The sequence below is a fragment of the Ilyonectria robusta genome (genome assembly GCF_021365365.1).
Source record: "Ilyonectria robusta strain PMI_751 chromosome Unknown BGZ61scaffold_16, whole genome shotgun sequence".
NCBI classification, from domain to species: Eukaryota; Fungi; Ascomycota; class Sordariomycetes; order Hypocreales; family Nectriaceae; genus Ilyonectria; species Ilyonectria robusta.
Window position 1 is genome coordinate 872,851 of NW_025764450.1, and position 19,807 is coordinate 892,657.

The 19,807-nt window shown below is 51.7% G+C and overlaps 7 protein-coding genes across 7 annotated transcripts; 3 read left to right on the top strand and 4 right to left on the bottom strand.

The window, feature by feature from the left end:
* Window positions 1-49: 49 nt before the first annotated feature.
* Window positions 50-3,146, bottom strand: BGZ61DRAFT_480754 (uncharacterized protein; the record flags this gene model as incomplete). The annotated part of the gene is made up of 5 exons (XM_046249233.1): window positions 50-731; window positions 855-1,021; window positions 1,081-1,524; window positions 1,618-1,893; window positions 1,983-3,146. The coding sequence occupies 5 exons, from the start codon at window positions 3,144-3,146 to the stop codon at window positions 50-52; spliced, it is 2,733 nt and encodes a 910-aa protein (XP_046101649.1).
* Window positions 3,147-3,738: 592 nt separating this feature from the next.
* On the top strand, window positions 3,739-5,754 carry BGZ61DRAFT_535147 (kinase-like domain-containing protein; the record flags this gene model as incomplete). Its single annotated transcript, XM_046254236.1, has 5 exons — window positions 3,739-4,611; window positions 4,663-4,763; window positions 4,834-5,302; window positions 5,360-5,522; window positions 5,582-5,754. The coding sequence occupies 5 exons, from the start codon at window positions 3,739-3,741 to the stop codon at window positions 5,752-5,754; spliced, it is 1,779 nt and encodes a 592-aa protein (XP_046101650.1).
* A 612-nt stretch (window positions 5,755-6,366) lies between these two features.
* BGZ61DRAFT_358278 (uncharacterized protein) lies at window positions 6,367-7,056 on the bottom strand (the record flags this gene model as incomplete). The annotated part of the gene is made up of 1 exon (XM_046240949.1): window positions 6,367-7,056. The coding sequence occupies one exon, from the start codon at window positions 7,054-7,056 to the stop codon at window positions 6,367-6,369; it is 690 nt and encodes a 229-aa protein (XP_046101651.1).
* A 238-nt stretch (window positions 7,057-7,294) lies between these two features.
* Window positions 7,295-9,095, bottom strand: BGZ61DRAFT_456236 (uncharacterized protein). Its single transcript, XM_046246482.1, has 2 exons — window positions 8,832-9,095; window positions 7,295-8,733 (listed from the first exon to the last, which is right to left on the bottom strand). The coding sequence occupies exons 1-2, from the start codon at window positions 8,906-8,908 to the stop codon at window positions 7,515-7,517; spliced, it is 1,296 nt and encodes a 431-aa protein (XP_046101652.1). The 5' UTR covers window positions 8,909-9,095; the 3' UTR covers window positions 7,295-7,514.
* A 305-nt stretch (window positions 9,096-9,400) lies between these two features.
* Window positions 9,401-10,164, top strand: BGZ61DRAFT_358340 (glutathione S-transferase; the record flags this gene model as incomplete). Its single annotated transcript, XM_046240953.1, has 2 exons — window positions 9,401-9,529; window positions 9,625-10,164. 2 exons carry the CDS (start codon window positions 9,401-9,403, stop codon window positions 10,162-10,164), a joined length of 669 nt encoding a protein of 222 aa, XP_046101653.1.
* A 2,892-nt stretch (window positions 10,165-13,056) lies between these two features.
* Window positions 13,057-15,720, top strand: BGZ61DRAFT_395212 (glycosyl hydrolase family 3 N terminal domain-containing protein). The gene is made up of 3 exons (XM_046242919.1): window positions 13,057-13,258; window positions 13,319-14,809; window positions 14,892-15,720. Exons 1-3 carry the CDS (start codon window positions 13,129-13,131, stop codon window positions 15,611-15,613), a joined length of 2,343 nt encoding a protein of 780 aa, XP_046101654.1. The 5' UTR covers window positions 13,057-13,128; the 3' UTR covers window positions 15,614-15,720.
* Window positions 15,721-18,309: 2,589 nt separating this feature from the next.
* On the bottom strand, window positions 18,310-19,311 carry BGZ61DRAFT_357921 (Pfs, NACHT and WD domain protein; the record flags this gene model as incomplete). The annotated part of the gene is made up of 1 exon (XM_046240921.1): window positions 18,310-19,311. The coding sequence occupies one exon, from the start codon at window positions 19,309-19,311 to the stop codon at window positions 18,310-18,312; it is 1,002 nt and encodes a 333-aa protein (XP_046101655.1).
* Window positions 19,312-19,807: the final 496 nt, after the last annotated feature.

Consider the following 19,807-nt stretch of genomic DNA (forward strand, 5'->3'; position numbering starts at 1 on the left):
ATCACCGATGGTATCGAGGGTTCTATGGTACGAGGCCGGGTATGTACAGCTAGTTGTTTTCGTCATCAGTATCATCGCCTTCATCGCTGTTATCACTGTCGTCGCCGTCATCGCTGTCATCGCTGTCATCATCTTCGTCCTCGTCCTCATCGCCCCATCCATCAATTGTCACCAATTCCGCCTCCGCAAAATGGATCACCCCATGACCAGATCCCAGTAGCTTGAACGCCGCCGAGCCAATCATGTCAAGTCTCTTGACCAGTTCTCCTGCCGTATCTCTCTTCTTTGCATCCTTTCGCAGGCAGGCCTTTGCGGCATGCACAAGAGGTGCCGGCACGAGCGAATCCTTTGCGATCAGGTCGCACCCCATTTCCAGCACCTCGGCCATGACGCGGCCGATGGCGTACATGTCGGATTCTTTGCTCATGTAGCGGCCCGACTTCGACTTAACTTCGGGGGCGCGAAAGTTAGCGTTGCCGTACATGTTACTCGATTGGGACAACGTCTCAAGCGTTCGACTGTCACCGAGATCGATGATCACCAATTGATCGCTCGATAACACGGTGGGGCTTTGAAAATACGTCTCTTCTCTTATCATAACGTTTTCCATGTGGATGTCGCTGCCCGTGGGCGAGTGCCATAGGTCGTTAGTCCAGTCATAAGCTAAAATGAGGATAGGGGGGTTGGGGTGCATAGTTGTGGATTTCCGGGGCAAATTGGAAGGAGAACTCCTAAAACAAACTCACCGGTGGACAATATCCATATCATGAATCGTTTCAATGCTGGCGGCAAGGTCCTCAAGGCGGGTGGTTATGATGTCCCAGGGCCGCTCGCTTTTCTCCAGGGTATCATACAAGTACTGCTCCAGACCGTGTTTAGCGTATTCGATCACAAGATAGACGCTATCTTGCCCATCAGCAGAATGCTTAGACAAGGGGTGATCCGAAGGCACTCTAGTGAGGCCGTGGAGAACGCTCAGGCAGGATGTCCCCTTGAGCGAAACTAGAAGTGAGAGTTCTAACTAGCCGGGGCGTCAGCGGAATGAATCTCCAAATAAATAAAAAAGCCTGAGTTATATACCTCTCGAAATAGCGCCTGCTCAGATCTTGATTCCAATGTCTTTTGCTTTGGTGGCCATATCCTCTTCAGGACCACCTCGAACTTCTTGGGCGACATCGATATGTCGATTTTGCCAGGACAGGTCCACGTGGCGCGATATACGTCGAGATTCCGACCGCCCAGTGGGGTTGTCGCTTCCAAGCTTATATCGGCGAAGTTGATGGCGTCCACGAGGCCGCAATACCTTTCCAGCCACTCTGCGTTCGCAGAGTTGTACGTACCTTGGAGAATATCTGCTAGCTGGAGAGTTTGTCCGTGGCGTTTCTGGTCAACTATCCGTCTGAAATGTGCCCGGGCTGCATTGATTCCGAACTCTGACGCAAGATTTCGGAACTTCCTTCCGGGAATCGTCTCGAGGAGATACCATGTCCCGTTATCCGGGTCAGCCGTCACGGCACAGTCGTTCTGCATTGTCTTAGTGATCAGCGCGCGTATGAGAGGCAAGGGGAACGACTAAAATCATATACGGTAATGGAGAGAGCAGCGGGTGTTTCGTACCCAAAGAGACTCTAATTCGAGCTGGCCGTATATCCCAGAAAGCTCGGATGCAATGAAGACGACCGAGTCCTCCTTTTTATACCCGGGAAACTCAAAGCTATTCTCAACGCAGTATTTGAAGACCTCTTCCTCAGTAAAGAGGTGGTGGTCCAGGAGGAGCTGTCTGTCGGTGTTCCACAGGAGCTCAGAGCCGGGAGCGACGATGCCAGAGTAGGCCATCTCACGGAAGGGGATAAACTCGAGCCACATGCCAGGGTCCTCCCAAGTAGTGGGAAACTACAGTTTTTCAAGTTAATTTTGAGTGTTCAACGTTCAATGCAGCCAACCACATATCATGAGTAGCGTGTCGATGGGGAGAGACTTACTGTGAACGACAAATATAACTCCTCGTGGTCTGCCGCAGTAGCATGGCGTATTTGTCGCCTACATTCCATAGCTGCCATTCTCGTCAGGCTCCATATCTGAAAAACTCGGTAGGTGCGTGCCGAGATTTTGCTGGTGTCGTCAGAACCTGGCGCTGCCTCATGCACGGCACCTTCTGTCGGCGATCCGAGCTCGTCGTAGGGGGGTAAGGGGTTCGAGGACAGCACCCTCAGGAGTCTCTCGAGAGCCATATCGGGAGTTGAGGCATCATTGCCGATGACGAGTTTGGACTTCAGTGTGGCCCTGGCCATCTTGGTATCGGAGCGGCTGTGGGACATAGGTTGATGTTGATGGTGAGGAATCACCATGGGCTGCACTGTCTCGAAGAACGCAGAGTAGGAAGAGGAGGCCTCGGCGGTATCGTTGCTGCCCCCTCCGATACGGCCATGGCCATCGTGAGCCATAGTTCCAGGTCTCTCAGCCAGCGTCTTAATATCGGAGACGGGCTCAGCACCAACGTTCAACTCATCGTGAGGGTTCGGAGCCGATGTGGTGAGCTCCGCCTCCGGAGCGGCGACCCAAGGGTCGTTGCTGCCGCCAAGGACTATGTTGAGTCCCATGGTTGTAAGCAACAACTCTCGAGGATCTGCAGCTGAGCCGTTGTGGATAGTGTACCGTCGGCACCTGTCTGGCAATGACTCTCCGTCCGACAAGCCGCGCCAGGCGGGTCGAAGGCAGTGCATGGCGCGAGAGGCAATAATCCAGAATTTCTGGTCCTTGGCCGGTCGGATGATCGCGCTCTCGGCGATGCAAGGATCGAATTTTGCGTGTGTTAATTGCGCCTCGAGGTTTGGGTTGTCCCGATGCAATTGAGACAGGCGAGAGTGGCACGCTTGGCCGGTTTCCCAGCGAGACATCCACCGACACACAAGTACCCACACGGCTTCGGAGTCCAGGCGAAGCCTCCTGGGATTACTTTTGAGCCTCTCCCCTAAATCTTCACGCAACTTGTTGACCCAGCACCAATTGTCGAAAATCTTGGATAGCTCATCATCGGCTGCTGAACTGGGCTTCGGCTGCCCGCCATCTTCCAGAAAAGTCTTTTGGAAGTCGGTTAACAGTGTTTTCTCCCAGCGATCTAGAGATACTTTGATCGATACTTTCATTATTACAGGCCGGGTTCGGGTCCAGATGACAGGTTTTGAATCAGGTACTCAACTCGTCAGGTTTTCATTGACTTAGAAATCGAACATAAATCATTGGGATCGCCTGTATGGGCTATATAACAAAGGCGGGAGACGTGGATGTAACCGTCGGGAATGTGGGTTGAAAGTTGAAAGCGCAGAGCCTCATGGCTTCGTAATCAGTCCAGCCCTCTTACCAAGATTGGCAAAATGGGGAGAGAAGGGTGGTTGTGTCTTCCGTTCCATTGGCGGAGTCTTTCTGGCAAAGGGTCCAGCTGACAACCCTCCATGGTTTGTGCCAGGTCACGGTGCATCTCTTGCCACGTTAGCCGTTTTTACTGGTCGCCGAGTGAGGCTCTGAGACTGGTTTATCTTGGTCAACCACATGCGGAGTGGGCGGCAGCATATCATCAAGGAAGCAACACAGGGTAGAGTAAATCGCAGCGGAACTGTTCCTCTTCACCGGCCTTGCTTCCGCCAAGCTAAACAAACGAATCCATTTCAGCGTCATAGCTGAGAGGATCCTCTATCTAACTCCAGGAGCTTCAAAGGTAAACTGTGACTGTGGCCAGACATGCAGCAGGTGGGGTTGGGTGTCGGCATCACTGCGGTCGCCTTCGAGACGGGTCGCCTCGTGAAGGAGATTGGCAAGATGATTAGAGATTTCCGCGGCAACCGGGCTCGAGACCGCTGCGCGAAGCTCCAGGTCGAGGCCGAAAAGCTCAATAGACTGCTCCACATCATGCCAGGGGCTGTGAACAACTCGGTCGGTATCGCCAACGAGGCCCAGTCCTGCATGGCGGACATCAAAGACTACACGGACCGCATGGCTAACAGCGGCATGCTCGACGACGCAGTGGAAGTTTGGTGGCAGAGGAGATACGACATCATTCTCGCCCGGACTAGACGGGTAAGTGAGGCTCTCACGGTCGGGCTGTTAGCACGAACAGACTTCAATCCCCTGGGCCGGCTCGGGACGGATGGCAGGGTACGCCCAGTCTCGCCCATCACCATCGCAGATCCGACCGTCATAACATTCGATGATGCGCGCTCGACAGGGTACGGCATCATTGAGGGCCACGGCCATGTCGTCTTCCGCCGGCTCAAGGACAGCCAATACAGCCTGGAAGCGCTTGACCTGTACCAGCGGCTCCAAGAGCGCAGCTACGTGCAGCAACTACGGGGGCTCACCGAGGTCGAGGGCCAGGTCTACGTCGTCATGCAAGACTGCTCGTCGCACAAAACCCTCAACAAGTTGTGTGCCGAGGAGAAGTTGCCGCTCGACCTGCCGTCGAGGATCGAGATCGCCTGGCACCTCGCCAGGACGTTCGCCTGGCACCACCGCTCCTACATACTCGTCAAGGCCGCGAGCGACGAATCCATATTCATGAAGCGCGCGAACCAGACCTTTATACCCATTTTAACCGGTCTCGAGCACATGCGTAGCGTAAGTACCTCCGAAAATTCAGAAACAAAAGACTCAGGGTGACCTTTTTAGCTTTACGAGCTATCAACCGGCTTGAGATTTGACTGTAGATATGAGGCCCCCGAGTATGACACCAAGGAGACGGAGCATACGCTATACACGGATAGATGGTGGTTAGGATTCCCAAGCGGCCCTCTACCCTTTCCTGTCATCTTTTACTTTACTGACGAAGCGAGAATACAGCCTTGGGATCCTAGTCTGGCAGGTCATCTGCGAACGCTTCCCTCATGGGATAAAATATCCCGTCGATTTCGATAACCAGGATGACACTCAGAAAATTCGTGATCGCCTCAAAAAAAACATAGAACCGGGTGAATTCCCGGCAGGGCCAGCCCTGCCGTCTGAACTCGTCAGTGAGCTGAGAGCGTGCTGGAACACCAATCCTGAGGAGCGCCCGACGCCTACGAGGGTAGCAAGCGTGCTCTCTGACACCCTTTTGCGCCTGAAACGAAACCGCGACGAGCTGCTTGCCCTAACGCAGCAACCCGATCCAGATATGCTAGGGGAGGGATCATCTGAAGCCGCAAGGAGACAGGTCGCGTCGCGCGTGAATCAGGAAAGGAAAGCTCATTCCGCCAGAGAGAAGCAGGAGAGAAAAGCCAGGCGCAAGAAGAAGAATAAGTTAAAAGACAACAGACAGCCAAATGGCAAGGTGAGCGAGGAGGTCATTAGCACTGCACTATCACCACCACTACTAACGCCACGTTAGGAGAAAATACCCGCGGACATCATCAAACCGCTACTCCGGGCAACAGATGCCGAGTGCGCATATCTCGTCGGCGCTAGTATCTGGTGGGACCTGCTCGATGAGAAGACACTTAAACTCCTAGCCAGCTCCCGCGTCTCCGACTACCTAACCACGACCACCAGCGGTAAGTTGAACCAGATTTTGGTTATATTTACCTCTACTGACGCATCAGCAACTAAATAGGTCAGAGAGCAGAGTTATCCTTGACCTTCCTCCACCAGGCTGTGCGGGGCGGATGCGTGGATGGATATTTGGAGATGCACAAGGCGTACGCGCTCTTGTCGGAACTGTGCATGGAGAATCACACGAAGGCACTTGAGGCAAAAGGTTCCCAGTCTGCCGACCTCACAGACTAAGGCAGGAGCTGTATTGTCTCCGGGTTCCTGGAGAATCTATTTACCCCGTTTTAATTTACTTCGTTTTGTCTTGTTCATCATCACTTCCTGATACTGCATATACTCCTCATTATACAAACAGCAGAAATAATGCTATATAGCCAGTATTCATGAATGACTTGCTTACAGCCAATAAGGGTTTATCATCGTCAAGCCGGCCGTTGCGACTGCCATGGGTCCGGATGGCTCTGCAACCCGGATGAAGACGTAGTGATGGCCTACCATGAACCTAGCAAACTATATCTTGGGATGAATGCTGAAAATGGAGTCGTGCTTATTACGAGGCGGAAGGCTGGATTCATCCTGTCGAAATCCCGCTTTTCTGAATCCAAGGTACCGATTTGTGCTCAAAATCCTCTTCCAAGGCTATCTTGAAGCACTGGACGGCGTTTTCTATGACGAACAGAAACCTATACGTAACAGCGTGGATGACCGAGGACGAGTGACTATAATGCTGGTGGTCAATGAATTACAGAGGTTAGCGCTGATACCGACCGTGTTTGAGATGTACTGCGCGTCCTTGACTATAGAATTAATGACAATGAAACAAGCTCTAGGTGACTGGTTTCCAAATCAATTCCTCACAACTACTGCCTCTTTAATAAAGAGTCCATTGACGGCAACCTTGACTAGGAACTTAGCCACACTAGTAACAGTCACACTGTCGGATACACCCATTCTATCCCCCGAGCTGCCTAGCGTTTCCACGTCCGTCTTTGTGTCGTTCGGCTTCTTCAGATCGTCGAATTCGAGCCTCACAGCCCTTACAAGAGTCCAATCCATCTTGGTCAGGCGAATCTCCTCATCTACGAGGCTATGATCCTGGAGCGCGTACTTGATGTTGGTCCAGCCCATGAATGCCTTGCTCAGCCACGGTAGTTTAGCCCATGAATCCCCGACTCCTGCCGTGGACATGACAACAACGCGATGAATGCCAGCCTGCTCCAGAACTTTGCAAACGGTGGCGCACGAGTCGGCCAGGAAGCGAGGAGGTGAGAGCTGAGCTGCGAAAGGGCTGTCGGACTTGCGGACCGTGTTCAATGTGATGATGGCTGCAGAAGGTGATAGACCTGGCGCTGCGGCGAGAGCGCCACGGATGTCGTCTTCCGATAGCGGTGACCCAGTGACGACGGTGAGGCCAGGACGAGTGGTGAGGCTACTAGAGGTACGGACGAGTGCTATGGCTGTATGACCTTGAGAGAGTAATTCAGACACAACGTGCTTGCCGGTCCGTCCAGTGGCGCCGAGTAGGAGGAAATGCATGGCTTTTGACGATGAGAGGAGCCGTTGAGTACTCGTCTGCTTGATATTATGGAGAGATGCAGAGGCTTCGTTACGAAAGGGCGATGGGGTTGCGGATTCATTTATGAAGTTGACCACCGCGGTGGGTGGGTTCAGAGACAGAGACAGAGCCAGCTGCTGATTGGTTCGTTCGCTCCGTATACTGCAATTAGAAGCGGCATGCAATCTTATACAGGGAAGCTGACCGACACATCATTTCTCTCTTTCTACCTAGTGGCGCACTAGACAGTGCCACCGGCTGGTCCGGCTCGGTGTTCGAGGTTGGTTGGGTCGCGAGCAAAGTGAGAAAGTGTGAGGTGCAAGCCGTATATTCGCAGCTAGTACGCAAGGAAGGATATCGCCAAATCTACCTCCCCTTCTCATTTTTGGATTCCCTTCCACTAACACCATCATAACCAGCGCTTGAGCTACTGCTGCTGCTATGGACATTCCCGGGTTGCTGCTCCGGGTGTTGTTTCCCGACTGCACGTTTTAGAAGCCCTGACTCTTTCATCCAAATTGTTGGCTACGCCCTGCAACCTTTCGTTCTCAGTCTGCAGCTTGGTATCTAAGTCTGGCGAGGAGTACAGTGCCCCCAAGAGTACAATTTTCAGTATCAGATGGAAGCAGCGCATGAAAGACACTGAAATAGGCTCAGGACCCGGAGGTCTGGTTTCCATCTGAACGAGTTCAAGATGACTGAGCCACGATTCCAAGGAGTCCAACAGAGCTGCTTTCTCGCATACTAGTCGAAGAGCGTTTCCTACCGATTCGACTTGCGACACCTTGGCGAGGAATTCAAGCGTCGATTCAGCGATCCTTACAAGCTTTGTCCTCATGTTGGGCGCAATGTTGCGAAGATCGCGGGACTCGACAGGTTGTTGATACGGCGAAATCACACATGCAGACAACGTCGTCCCGCTTACATCGGCTGCTGCTGAGGGTTCTGCGAACTTGCATGGTGCGGCAAACATCTTGATGACGAAGATGTCGAAGAAGGCCAGTTGGCTATGGTGAGCTGGCATCAATCTATGCGCGGCAAGAAAATATGGCCTTGCCCGGTACTCGTGCGTGATGGTGAGTCCTCGAATGATATGCAAGGCCATTGCAGCAAAATTACCGCGCACTTGCTCAATACTGATCAAGACCTGACAGCAAAGTAATGCTGACTTCAACCCGTCTGAGCTCGGAGACGACAGCTTGGACGCAAGACCCCTCAAAGCCATACTGTATTGCTGGAGGCCGTAATTGTAGTTCGGGGTCTGCTGCGCGACAGACGCTGGAACGTCTCCGGACGTCTCGAGATCTTGCCGAAGAGCTCTGAGAGATGAGACTGCATGCCGTATAGGCGGATCAGTCAAGCTGGCTTGAAGGACTTGTCTGGCTTCGTCGCCACAACCCAGTTTTACGTCGAACAGGGTTTTGGTTGAGAAATAACGATTGAGAAGGTCGATGTCCTGAGGGGCGATCTTAGTTGAGATGGGCCGGATGGATTGTAAACCAGCGACAGCGTTTGGCTTGATGCCGCCAGCATGAGCGTTCTTAACGGGTTGGCTGGCAAAAAATCTAAATGGAGACTCGTAGCCGTCGCATGTACGACCGGCGTTGACACATTTTTGGCAAAACGGCTTGTTCTCGTCGCATTTGACTTTTCTGATTCTATTGCTGATTGAGTACAATGACTGTAGATGACCTCCTGTCTGAATTCACTCTCTTGAGGTGCAGACCGGGGATGGGGATCATGCGCTATAACTGACCTGCAGGTTGCACAACCGGTTTTCACCTTCGGTTTACCTTGGACATTCCGTTTGCGGGTGACAAGGCTTGTGGCCATGGTTGGGCTGGAGGTGGGACACTTTGGAGGAACCCACGGACGAGACGAAGAGCCGGAGCAAGCAAGAAATCCCAGCAGACGAATCAAATGATGCAGCTTGACTCATCCCCGGGATCATGAGGAAGCGGAGTGGGAATGGGAGTCGTAGTCGCCTTCGCCTCATGTCGCCGCGTCTTGTTGAGAAGACGCGAGAGCCGAAGTGTTCCAGCTATTTACTAACCCATTTTGTCTAGGTCTCAGCCTCCACCGGCGTCAGCACTAGCTGGATTAAGAAGCAAGAGCGAACCGACCAATTATACGCGTGGAAGCGTACCCCATACTGCTGTTGGCAGGGTTCATCCTTGCACCGTCATTCAGAGCCCCATTGTCTCCTTCAGCTTATATACCGAGCGGCTGGCCCCTTCACTCTCGAAATGAGTACTTGTACTTTACTTCATGTCGAGATTCATAAACAGCTCAAGGTTTGTATCTAAACTACCGCACAGCTCCAAAATGCCGGCCTTTACTCTGTATGGCGCTCGCGGTTCGACCAACACCGATCGTGTCCGCCTGACTCTCGCCGAGGGTGGCTTTACGGACTACGAACTCGTCATTCTCAACCTTCAAAAAGGGGAGCAAAAGGTAGATGAACATTTTCTCTTCTCTCTTGGAAACCCATGCGGCTTCTCTTCTCATTCATCAAATATTTGTTCCCCTGCTAACGCCGCTGCACCTAGTCCAAAGAACACAGGAACCGTCACCCGTGGGGTAAAATACCCGCCATCACTTTCCCCGACGGCTTCACTCTTTACGAGAGTCGCCCAATCTGCAAATACCTCGCGAGAAAGTACTCATTCCCACTTCTCCCGCCGGACTCCAACGTCGAAGCTATGGCGCAGTTTGAGCAGGCGCAGTCGGAAGAAATGCTCTATTTCGCAGATCCTGCAGGCCGGATCGCATTTGAGAAATTTGCAAAGAAATTCATGGGGCTGCCTCCCAACGAGGCCGTTGTCTCAGAAGCGCTGCGGTCAGTCGAGGCGTTTTTTGACGTCGCAGAGCGTCTCTTGCAACGCAAGGATTACATGGCTGGAAATGACTTCACGCTCGCGGATATTTACTACATTCCGCTGATCCAAAGACTTTTCGCATGCGGGTACGGAGATCTCGTCGTCAGTCGCAAGGCTGTGAGTGCTTGGTGGGATCGTGTCATGAATCGGCCAGCGATACAGAGCTTGTTGGCCGCCGACAAGGAGGCTGCGGCTGCTGCTGGTAGATAGAACAGAAACCAGTGGAATAGTTAGACCGGGCAAATTGAGGCGCGCATCGCATTTTTGCGCCAAAATAGATAATCTGTTTCAATGTGTACAGTACGTTCCACTCGCGTTCGCCAGCGCTTCCTACCTTGGGATAGGGACGTACTTTGAGAGAGCCCAGGCTGAAGTCGTGATGAGATACCATTTAAAGCTTTTACTGGGGCCCTCAGTTACCTATATTTCGACATGGTTCGTTAATCGACTGCCGTTGGCTAGCTGGGTCATTTTAATTCCGGGGCTTGGCTTGCTCTCGTGGTCTCCATTCAATTAGTCGCCAGTCCTTAAAGGCATCCGATACGTAAGATGCTCAGGGTGGACTACAGTTACTCACCAAAACTAGGTATGAGTAGTCAATGATGACATTATGCGAGTCTGCGTACCAGACCACCCATCCTCCAGTACTATGGTCGCATTTCGGATAGCTTCGAGATCGGCGTACTCGATACAGGTTGTATGAGGCGCACAACTGGAGTTTTGACATATCAATGTGTGCAGATTAATGAGAGGGAGAACTTACACGGAGCAGCACCCAAAAATTCCGTCGACTTCCTGATGGCAGGTTCCTCGATCATAAATACACCTCCTCAACATGAAAGAGCTGTGCAAAGGGGCCAAGGTCGACGCCGTCACACCCGCAGCGCAAAAAGATCACGTCATGTCGCATCTTCGAACCTGCTCTATCTCTCACTTTGCAGGCAATGGCAGCACAAACCCCATGGATCCTTCGCAAGGTTCTCTCCTACTGCGAGACTGGGAGACGGACTAGCTAACGGTGGCTACTCTTCTGGAACTAAATATTCGCCAACGTCATCCGTGTCTGGTGTATCACTCGGCTTGCGGGACAGGCGAAATCAAAGACGACCGGTTTATCGATGAAAGCATCCACCTGACAGGGTTTCCGCACGTCATTGGCACACTTTGGGGGGTAGCGGATGAAATATGCGTCTATATGTCGAGAATCGCGTATGAAGAAATCTTGAGAAGCGGCATGTCAAACGAGTCGGTATGCTTCAGATTGCATCTCGCTTCCAGAGAGCTTCGGCATCGCTGGTTGAGCCAGCCTGTATCGATCAGGGGCACCGGGCTATCCAGGAGGGATGCCCATCACAGACGCTTACACTCTCGGACAAGGGCCAAAGAAAAGTTGAGGAGTACGAGGGGCAAAAGGTCGAGAGGTAAGGGGTCGAGGGACGTGATTCTTTTGGATTCGCACAGATCGGGCTTATTTTCGGAACGTTGGGTTCTGTAGGTTCATTTCGGGGTGTAGGGTCATTATTTGTTGATTAGAGTACTACGGTCGAAACCACGTATTTTAGAGGATTTTAGCATCTGAGGTATCCCCGTTTACAACATCGCCCTGAGAAGTATCGAGGCAAGCAGCGATGAAGCAGCTCTATGAATCCTCGGTCATAATCTCTCACTTATCAACAACACCAGTTAAATCAGCTGGCAGGCTGCAGTAAACAGATAGAGTTGCCCTCTTGTAGCATCCCACCCTCTACCCAATTGCTCTGTCCCTCATTCAAAAGTTTTCTCAACATTTTTGGCGCCCCTAGAAATTCTTCATCACCAGAGACAGACTATTAAGATCTCGTCATGGGGCCGACCCTAGTTTTACTGAAGGAGGCGACTGAAAGGTACGTGACGAGGTATAGAGTAGGTCCATCAGTCGGGGGCTTGAACCAAGTGAATCAGGATATGTGTATGAGTAAAATAGGGTATCTGTTATATCAAGTGACAGCAGGTAAGGGATTTATATACCCAAGGCGCATTGGTAGCTCGGCAGTGTAGGTCTAAGGAAACGGGTGCGCACCTTATCAACCCACTCTATCGGTACAGTGGGATATTGCGAGACTTTAGGTTCTAACACCTAATAATGGATTTACCAATTAGAATTTATACAATGAGAACAATAACATTTCTATTGGTGGAAACAATAAGCCCTCAATTACGAGCCCGTAGTTCAATCCCCTTTTTTCGCCGAACCAAGATTTCAATTGCGTATATCCCACTGGCTTTTGCGCCAGCCCGGTATCGGGATTATAGCATGATATGTCTTCTGACAAAGACGAATAACAACATTGCCCGCGTCTTGCAGCGGGGTAATAGCACACCACATGCCTCCATTCTCCACAATGGATGTTACTTGGTAGCAAAAATGGGCTAGATCCGGGATGTTTACCTTGTTCCCGACATTTGAGCAACCCGGAAGAGTGCTTTGTTCCATTTGTTTACCGTAATTTAAGCGGGCAGTGGACAGTCTAAGTGGGTTTTCCGATAGCGGGACTGAGAGATCATCACTTGATGGAACTTTGCTTCCCTAACCGAGGTTCAAAGGTTCACGCAAGAGTTGAGGGATGTATTTACATAGGATTTGGGTGTTTGGCGTAATAAGTGTCACAATAACGAAGACAGACATAAATATAGCCCTTGAATCTCTTCTCGATCCCCGAACCGTCACAAGTTCTCCCTTCAGTATCGTACTACCCTACTCCTCCAATATCTCATCACTACATACCACATTCTCACTATACCCTTCCCCGCAGTTCCATATGACGCCATGGACCCATAACTCTAACATTATTCCAAGCCTTGTTGAGGTCAAGTGCAAGCTGGCCGGGGTCATGTTGCATTGGCTCATGCGCTTGCCTGACGATGCGCTACCAACTTCCGCGCCTGGATGTCTCGGGAACCTCTATACCGCCTCTGGAGATGAATACTCGGGTGTCCAACCAAATTGAAGGGCCGAATTAATCCTTGATCGGTCCGAATGCTACTGTAGATAGTAATGATTTTGCCATGCGGCCGACCATATGTTGACCCGCAGACGCTAAGAGCGCACGATTATAACCAAGGCCGAGAACTATGTCCCACGGCGATGCTTGAACTTCACCTGTCAAGGCTACCGTAGAGAACAGACAATTTACAATGAGAGCTCTTACTTCTATTGTTCTCCTCGGCCTCTGCGCCGCCGGATCCATTGCGGACAGCAGCTCCAACTCGTCGCACCCCTCCGAGGTGTCGTACTACGGCCTCAGCCCGCCAGTATACCCGAGTCGTGAGTCTTCTCCCTCCGACTAGATTCAGGTTCCAGTTGGCTCATGTCGAATATGCGTAGCGATCGGAAATGGCACTACTAACCGTCAATGGAGCGAGGCCTACCGCCGAGCCAAGGCGCTCGTAAAACAGTTCACCCTCGAGGAAAAGGCAAACATTACTCGCGGCTGGACTGGCACCTGCACTGGCAACTCTGGTGAAATTCCACGACTGGGAATCCCGGCATTGTGTTTCTCTGATGCCCCTGACGGTGTCCGAGGCCAAGAGTTTGTCTCTGCCTTTCCGGCCGGCCTTCACCTCGCTGCCACCTTTGACAAGGACCTCATGTACGAGTACGGCAAGGCCCTCGGAGAGGAGTACTTTGGCAAGGGAGTCAATGTTGCTCTGGGTCCCACTGCCGGCCCCATGGGACGCATCGTTCGTGGTGGTCGCAACTGGGAGGGTCTCTCAAGCGACCCTTACCTCGCTGCCATTGGCATGGGCGCTGTTGTTCGCGGTATGCAGGATGCCGGCGTTATTGCGACGCCAAAGCACTTCCTTCTCAATGAGCAAGAGTTCCGTCGCCGTAATGCTGAACACGGCAACGGAACCCTCGAGTCCAGAAACCCTCCGGGCGAGTCCATCAGCTCCAATGTAGACGACCGTACTCTCCATGAGCTCTACGCCTTCCCTTTCATGGACGCGCTCCGTGAGGGTGCTGGGAGTGTCATGTGTTCATACCAGCGCGCCAACCACTCGTACGGCTGCCAAAACTCCAAGCTGATGAATGGCATTCTCAAGACCGAGCTTGGCTTCGAGGGCTTCGTCGTTAGCGACTGGGGGGCACAGCTATCAGGCGTGGCCTCTGCCAATGCCGGACTGGACGTTGTCATGCCCAACGATGGCTTCTGGGGAGATTCTCTCATCGAGGCCGTCAAGAATGGCTCTGTCAGCGAGGAACGTATCGACGACATGGCCACCCGCTTGCTTGCCTCGTGGTACCATCTCGACCAGGAGAACAAGATGCCCCCTGCCATGATTCACAACTACAACCAGAAGGGCGACGTGGTCAACGTGCAGGCCGACCACGGTGAGCTGATCAGAAAGATCGGGGCTGCCGGTACCGTTCTCGTCAAGAACGTGAAGAGTGCGCTGCCTCTTAAGAACCCCAAGATGCTCGTCATTTACGGCTACGATGCCACTGTCAGTGCTGCCCCGTGGCGCAACCCCAACCGCTATGGTGGCGACTACACCGTCAACTATGGTTGGAACACTTTCAATGGAACTCTTGTGACGGGCGGTGGATCGGGCATCAGCACGCCTCCATACGTCGTCTCACCCTTCCAGGCCATCCAGGACCGCATTATCAAGAACAAGGGAACTCTTCGATGGGACTTTTACGCCGAAAACCCCGTTGGTCCTTTTGTAAATTCTGATGCTTGTCTGGTCTTTATCAATGCCTACGGCTCTGAAAGCTACGACCGTGTTAGCCTAACTGACGAGTTCAGCGACAATCTTGTGAAGAATGTTGCTGCCAATTGCTCCAACACCATTGTCACCATCCACCACACTGGTAAGTACATACATATTCTTACTCAATTGAGCCACGTGGGTAGAAGTGAGTGCGAATCGCAAGCTGACCCGACTTTGTCTAGGCGTTCGCACCGTTGATGCTTGGATTGACCACCCCAACGTCACGGCCGTCATTTATGCCGGTCTTCCTGGCCAGGAATCAGGAAACAGTCTCGCCGATGTCTTATTCGGTGACGTTAGCCCCTCTGGAAAGCTTCCGTTCACCGTTGCCAAGAAGGAGGAGGACTATGGCCACCTTCTCAACTCGAGTGTTTCCTTTGACTACTTCCCCGAGGACAACTTTACTGAGGGTGTTTACATCGACTACCGATATTTTGACGCCAATAAGATTGAGCCTTTGTATGAATTCGGCTTTGGCCTTTCGTACACCACTTTCGAGTTCTCAAACCTCGAGGCGGCTGTCAGGACTGATGTCAGCACCGAAGAGCTCCCTGATCCTAGAATTGAGATCGTCCAGGGCGGCCACCCTGAGCTGTGGGACGTTGTGGCTTTGGTCAAGGCCACTGTCAAGAACACGGGCGAGGTAGACGGCGCAGAGGCTGCGCAACTCTACGTCCACATTCCGGGAGGTGACACTCCTGTGCGACAGCTACGCGGCTTCCAGCAGGTCGGACCCCTCGTTCCGGGTCAGTCTAGACTGGCCAAGTTCCCTTTGACGCGAAGAGACCTTAGTATCTGGGACGTCACGGCCCAGGAGTGGCGTTTGAGAAAAGGAACCTACAAGTTGTATGTTGGTTCAAGCAGCAGAAAGCTTCCACTTACAGGCAGTATTGAAATAGCCTGAAGATGTTAGTCAGGTCAGGGGATACTGAATTGAAGGAATCATTTAGAAATTAAAAAAACAAAAACAAATTAATAAACACTATTTTAATGTTTGGTGTATTCCTTTTATCTTCTCTTAGCTTTACTCCACATCAACAGACATATCAACGCCGTGCAGAATTTTCAAACCGTAGAGATAGACAATAAGTGCTGCACCTAGAACCAGAAGGAATAGTAGCTGAACAATAAGGCCGTTGTACACATATCTTTTTCTCAAGCTTCAATTCAACCCTTCTGACTTCAACCCTGCAAAAGTAGCGTATTTACACATCAAATAGCCAGTATTTCTATAATTACATTTTTTTTCTTCTCGCAATAACCAATATTCAACTCAATCGCCGTCTCTTATGTTCAAAACCTTCCAACATATCGAGGAGATCATCAACATCCTCATCGTTTTCTTCGCCAACAAGCACTGCCAACTCCAGCGGCGTGTTCCCATCGTTGTCTTTCACGTCTAGTAGACCAACCCCTCGTGGTGCGAACTCCAGAATGGTATTCAGTACCTTCTTCTTAACAGCAAGGCACTGTTCACTTGCCACGGCGAAATGCACGGCAGTCCAACCTTGACTCTTGCTAGAACGATTTCCAGGATATCTTTTGCGAAGTCTGAGTAATTCTTCGGTTTTGGCATCTCGCGTATGTAACAACATGGCAATGAGCTTAGTGTATCCCTTCGCGATGGCGGCGTGTAGGGGATATTCGTAGGGGCTCGAAGAATGCAAGGAAGCATCCGCACCACGAGCCAGCAGAAACTCGACGATTTCTTCGTGTTTGAAGTAGCAAGCAGTGTACAGGGGCGTTTTACCAACATCGGAGCGGCGGTTGACGTCGTCTTGGCAGTGCTCACGTATCAGGTAAGTTGCCGTGTCAGTCCATCTCATGATGAGAGCGTTGCCCAAAGCGGTCCCATAGTGGTCGGCCTTGGTATTGTAATTAGCGCAAGCGCTTTTACAATCGGGACAGTCCTGCAGGTGACTTCGGAGCAGGGCAGTACACCCCATCGTGGCTAGCAGAACCAACATGGTGGTACCTTGACCTTGGAGTAAGATGGCCTCTTTTGCTTGAGAAGAAGCGAGATATTTGACTTGCTGGTCAATGAGGCCCTTGGCCTTCCTTGATTTGCAGTTTTGCATGAACAGAGGCAAGCTCGTCTTTTCTACTAGCAAGCCGTCAGCTTCTCGGGCATGCTGGAGCCAGAACTCGCTGGCATAATCGAGGAACTTGGATTCGGTCTTGCTCAGACTGCAAGCGTCAAGAGCGCGAGTGCAACACTCGAACAGGAACAAATGGCAGCTCTCCTTTAGATTGTTGAAGTCTGGGCCAAGGCCCCTCTGTTGGAAGAAAGGGCCTACAGAGTCATGAATGAAGCGGACCTGTTCTTCCGTCTCATATTGTTGTTGTTTCAAAGGACTCGAGCCAGAAACAGCAATTCGCTTTCTCAGCTTTACTATGTTGATGAGGCCGTGGGAATGGTGATGTAGTCGTGTCTTGAACTTTGCACCTTCTGGTAGTTTTTCATCCGAGTTTTCCCAATGTGTGATGCTATTGTAGGTAAATTCCTTTGCGAATGCCAACGCGTGTCTGAGCTGGTTTGGGGTCATTGGCTTGTAGGATCCTAGGACCAGCTGGAACAGCTGGAGTGTGTGGTGCTCCTTGGTGAAGTCGATACGACTAATAGTCTGTTCGTACATTTCACCAAAGGTGGCAGGGACTGCATCTACCAGGTTCATGAGCTCTTTTGGGCTTGATCGTTCACCTGCATCGAGAATGTCCGTGGTAACAAGGTTGGCCCATTGAAACCCATCACCACTGCGATGGATCAATCTCTGCAGCAACTTGAATTCAAGCTCTGGGTTCTTCAACAACTCCAGCCGTCGCGCAATAAATCTCTCCACCAAGCCCCGCTTTGGCTCATCCAATTCGATTGTCTCAGTTTCGAATTCTGAGGCGCCGTAGTCTGGGAAATATCTCCTAGAGACACAGATGCCAATGTCCACTCCGGCGCCAAGTGCCTTATTGAGCAGCTCCGAAGCGAAGCGGAGTATTGGGCGAAACCCATCGTCACCCCTGCTAGCTTGAGGACCCGAACACTCATTTAGGGCGTCAATGAAGATGCGTAACCGGGGGGATTCGGATCCGCCAGTGGGGTTGCTGTTGAGGATGACGCTCATGATATCTTCTCTGAGGTCTTTATCCGTCCTCAAATCCACGTCCCACTCTCCCGCCAACGCATCGGTGCATATTTTGGCGTGAGTCCAAGGCTTCCCTGGTACTTTGGCAATGAGTTGACCCAATAGAGATCGAAAGCAGGCGGTGCTGGAACTCATCCATGAATCAACGTCTTTGGCCTCAGATGTGCGTTCGAAAAAGTGATACAAAGTGATGGTTGAAGAGTCGCTGTCGAAACTGGAGACTGCCTCCTTCATCAAGACTGATTTGCCAGCACCACATTTACCTTTCAATGTGATAAGTGCGGCTGCTTTGTTCGTCGGTCGAGAACTAGCCCACTTGGCGTACGTTTCGTGCTCAAGGAGCCATTTCGAAGAATCGAAGGCCAAGATTTCATCGAACCGATTTCGTGGGCGCTTGGGATTAAGTTTCTTTTCGCAAACTATGCAAGTCCGTGTTAATAGCTATTGACGGCTTATATATGGTTCACTTACTCTCGCGGGATTCATCGTCAGTCCTAGAATGTGCCAAGACCAGTTCTCCTTGTCTTCCGGGAGCAGGCCGATGATGAATCGTCGACAACACGCTCTTTGCATACGCGGCCGCCATTGCAGCAGCATAGGGCTGCCATTGCTTGTTCTTCCGCTCATCTCCATAGTCACAAACGCCTCGGATCACACCTACAGCAATGCGGTTCATAGTACCAGCTGCCTCCATCTCCAGTCCAATGACGTTAAACCTGTCCCTCAGCTCGTTCCTCTTCTGACGATTCTTCATCAGCTTTTCCCCGGAGCCTATCGGGCCGTACCACACTCGCGTGCGCTCCACATCGGGCCGTGGCTCACGCTCGACTTCCTTTTCCCCCGTCTCATCCGTCTCATATAGTCTGTCATGGTCCTGGCCGGGGTCGGCAAAAGTGCCGGTTGTGTGCCTTTTGTCTCTTATACGTTCGTAGTGCGAGAGAAAAAGATTGCCTTCTTCCGTGGGCGCGGTTGTTTTGATATAACCAATCGCAGCTCTGACAATAGTTTCAGTGATATTTAGAACATGTCCCGAATGAAGCAGCTGGAAGCCGTCTTTCGCCGTCTCTTTGCCTAAGTCGTATGCGACAAGTCCGGGAGTGTCGCCTTCGGGGAGCGCCACTAGAACGTCACCTAGGCGGATATCGCGCGGCGGAGTTGTAGTGAGGTTAGGCAGGCCAGCTGCGACGCCGACGAGAAGTCCAAACCACAGATTAGGGAAGCATGTCTTGACCTGACTGGCGAGAGCGGCTGCGGAGCCGGTACCGTACTCCTGGCCTGCGGGAAGGGTCGCGATGACTGTATAGTGGTTGCACATAATACCAGCGTGGAACACGTAGTCGTCTCCGCGATTGACGGGGAATTTGCCGTCATGTCGCGTATCCAACATGTGTAAGGCTGCTTGAGCTTCGATCTCGAGAGGAGCGATCCACGCCACCGTGTAGAGGTTGGGATCTAGTTCGGACATTGTTTGAGGTAGAATGATGAATTAAGTGTTGCTTGCGCGGGGGTGAGAACACACGAGTGGCTATGATGGCAAAGTTGTCTCAAAGACAGTCTCCAATGAGTTTTGACCAGGCTGTCTATCGATAAATGCCCAGCCATCAACCAACATCTGCACATGATACGTATCCTTCTATTCCCACACGTATCAACCAACCTCTCATAGCCATAGGCTGTCCGCGCTTCTTAGCAGGCGGCACTCCATGCAGTGCAGGGGTATGTGACTTTCCACGACGACTTCCAAACAATGAGCCCCCTGAAACCAGCGTGTAAGGAGCTGACTACCAACCCTGCAACGATGTTGGCGGAGCGTCTCAAAATCTTCGGTCCCGAAAAGATTCCCCCCCCCCGAAAAGATTTCGCCCCCAAAACCACCCACTACTTAGACAAAATACAAAGCTCTGGCTTACTTGCCTTGCTAGCGGCACGTCAATGTGCAGTCTCACAAGGGTTTGAAAGGC

What these genes read in the sequence shown, in the direction of transcription:
- BGZ61DRAFT_456236 (XM_046246482.1), bottom strand. Translation starts at nt 8,908, where the DNA reads ATGGCCACAAGCCTTGTCACCCGCAAACGGAATGTCCAAGGTAAACCG. An exon ending in ACCGGTTGTGCAACCTGCAG is followed by an intron (nt 8,734 to 8,831) that starts GTCAGTTATAGC and finishes AATCAGCAATAG; the next exon opens with AATCAGAAAAGTCAAATGCG.
- BGZ61DRAFT_395212 (XM_046242919.1), top strand. Translation starts at nt 13,129, where the DNA reads ATGAGAGCTCTTACTTCTATTGTTCTCCTCGGCCTCTGCGCCGCCGGA. An exon ending in CCCGCCAGTATACCCGAGTC is followed by an intron (nt 13,259 to 13,318) that starts GTGAGTCTTCTC and finishes GAATATGCGTAG; the next exon opens with CGATCGGAAATGGCACTACT. An exon ending in TGTCACCATCCACCACACTG is followed by an intron (nt 14,810 to 14,891) that starts GTAAGTACATAC and finishes GACTTTGTCTAG; the next exon opens with GCGTTCGCACCGTTGATGCT.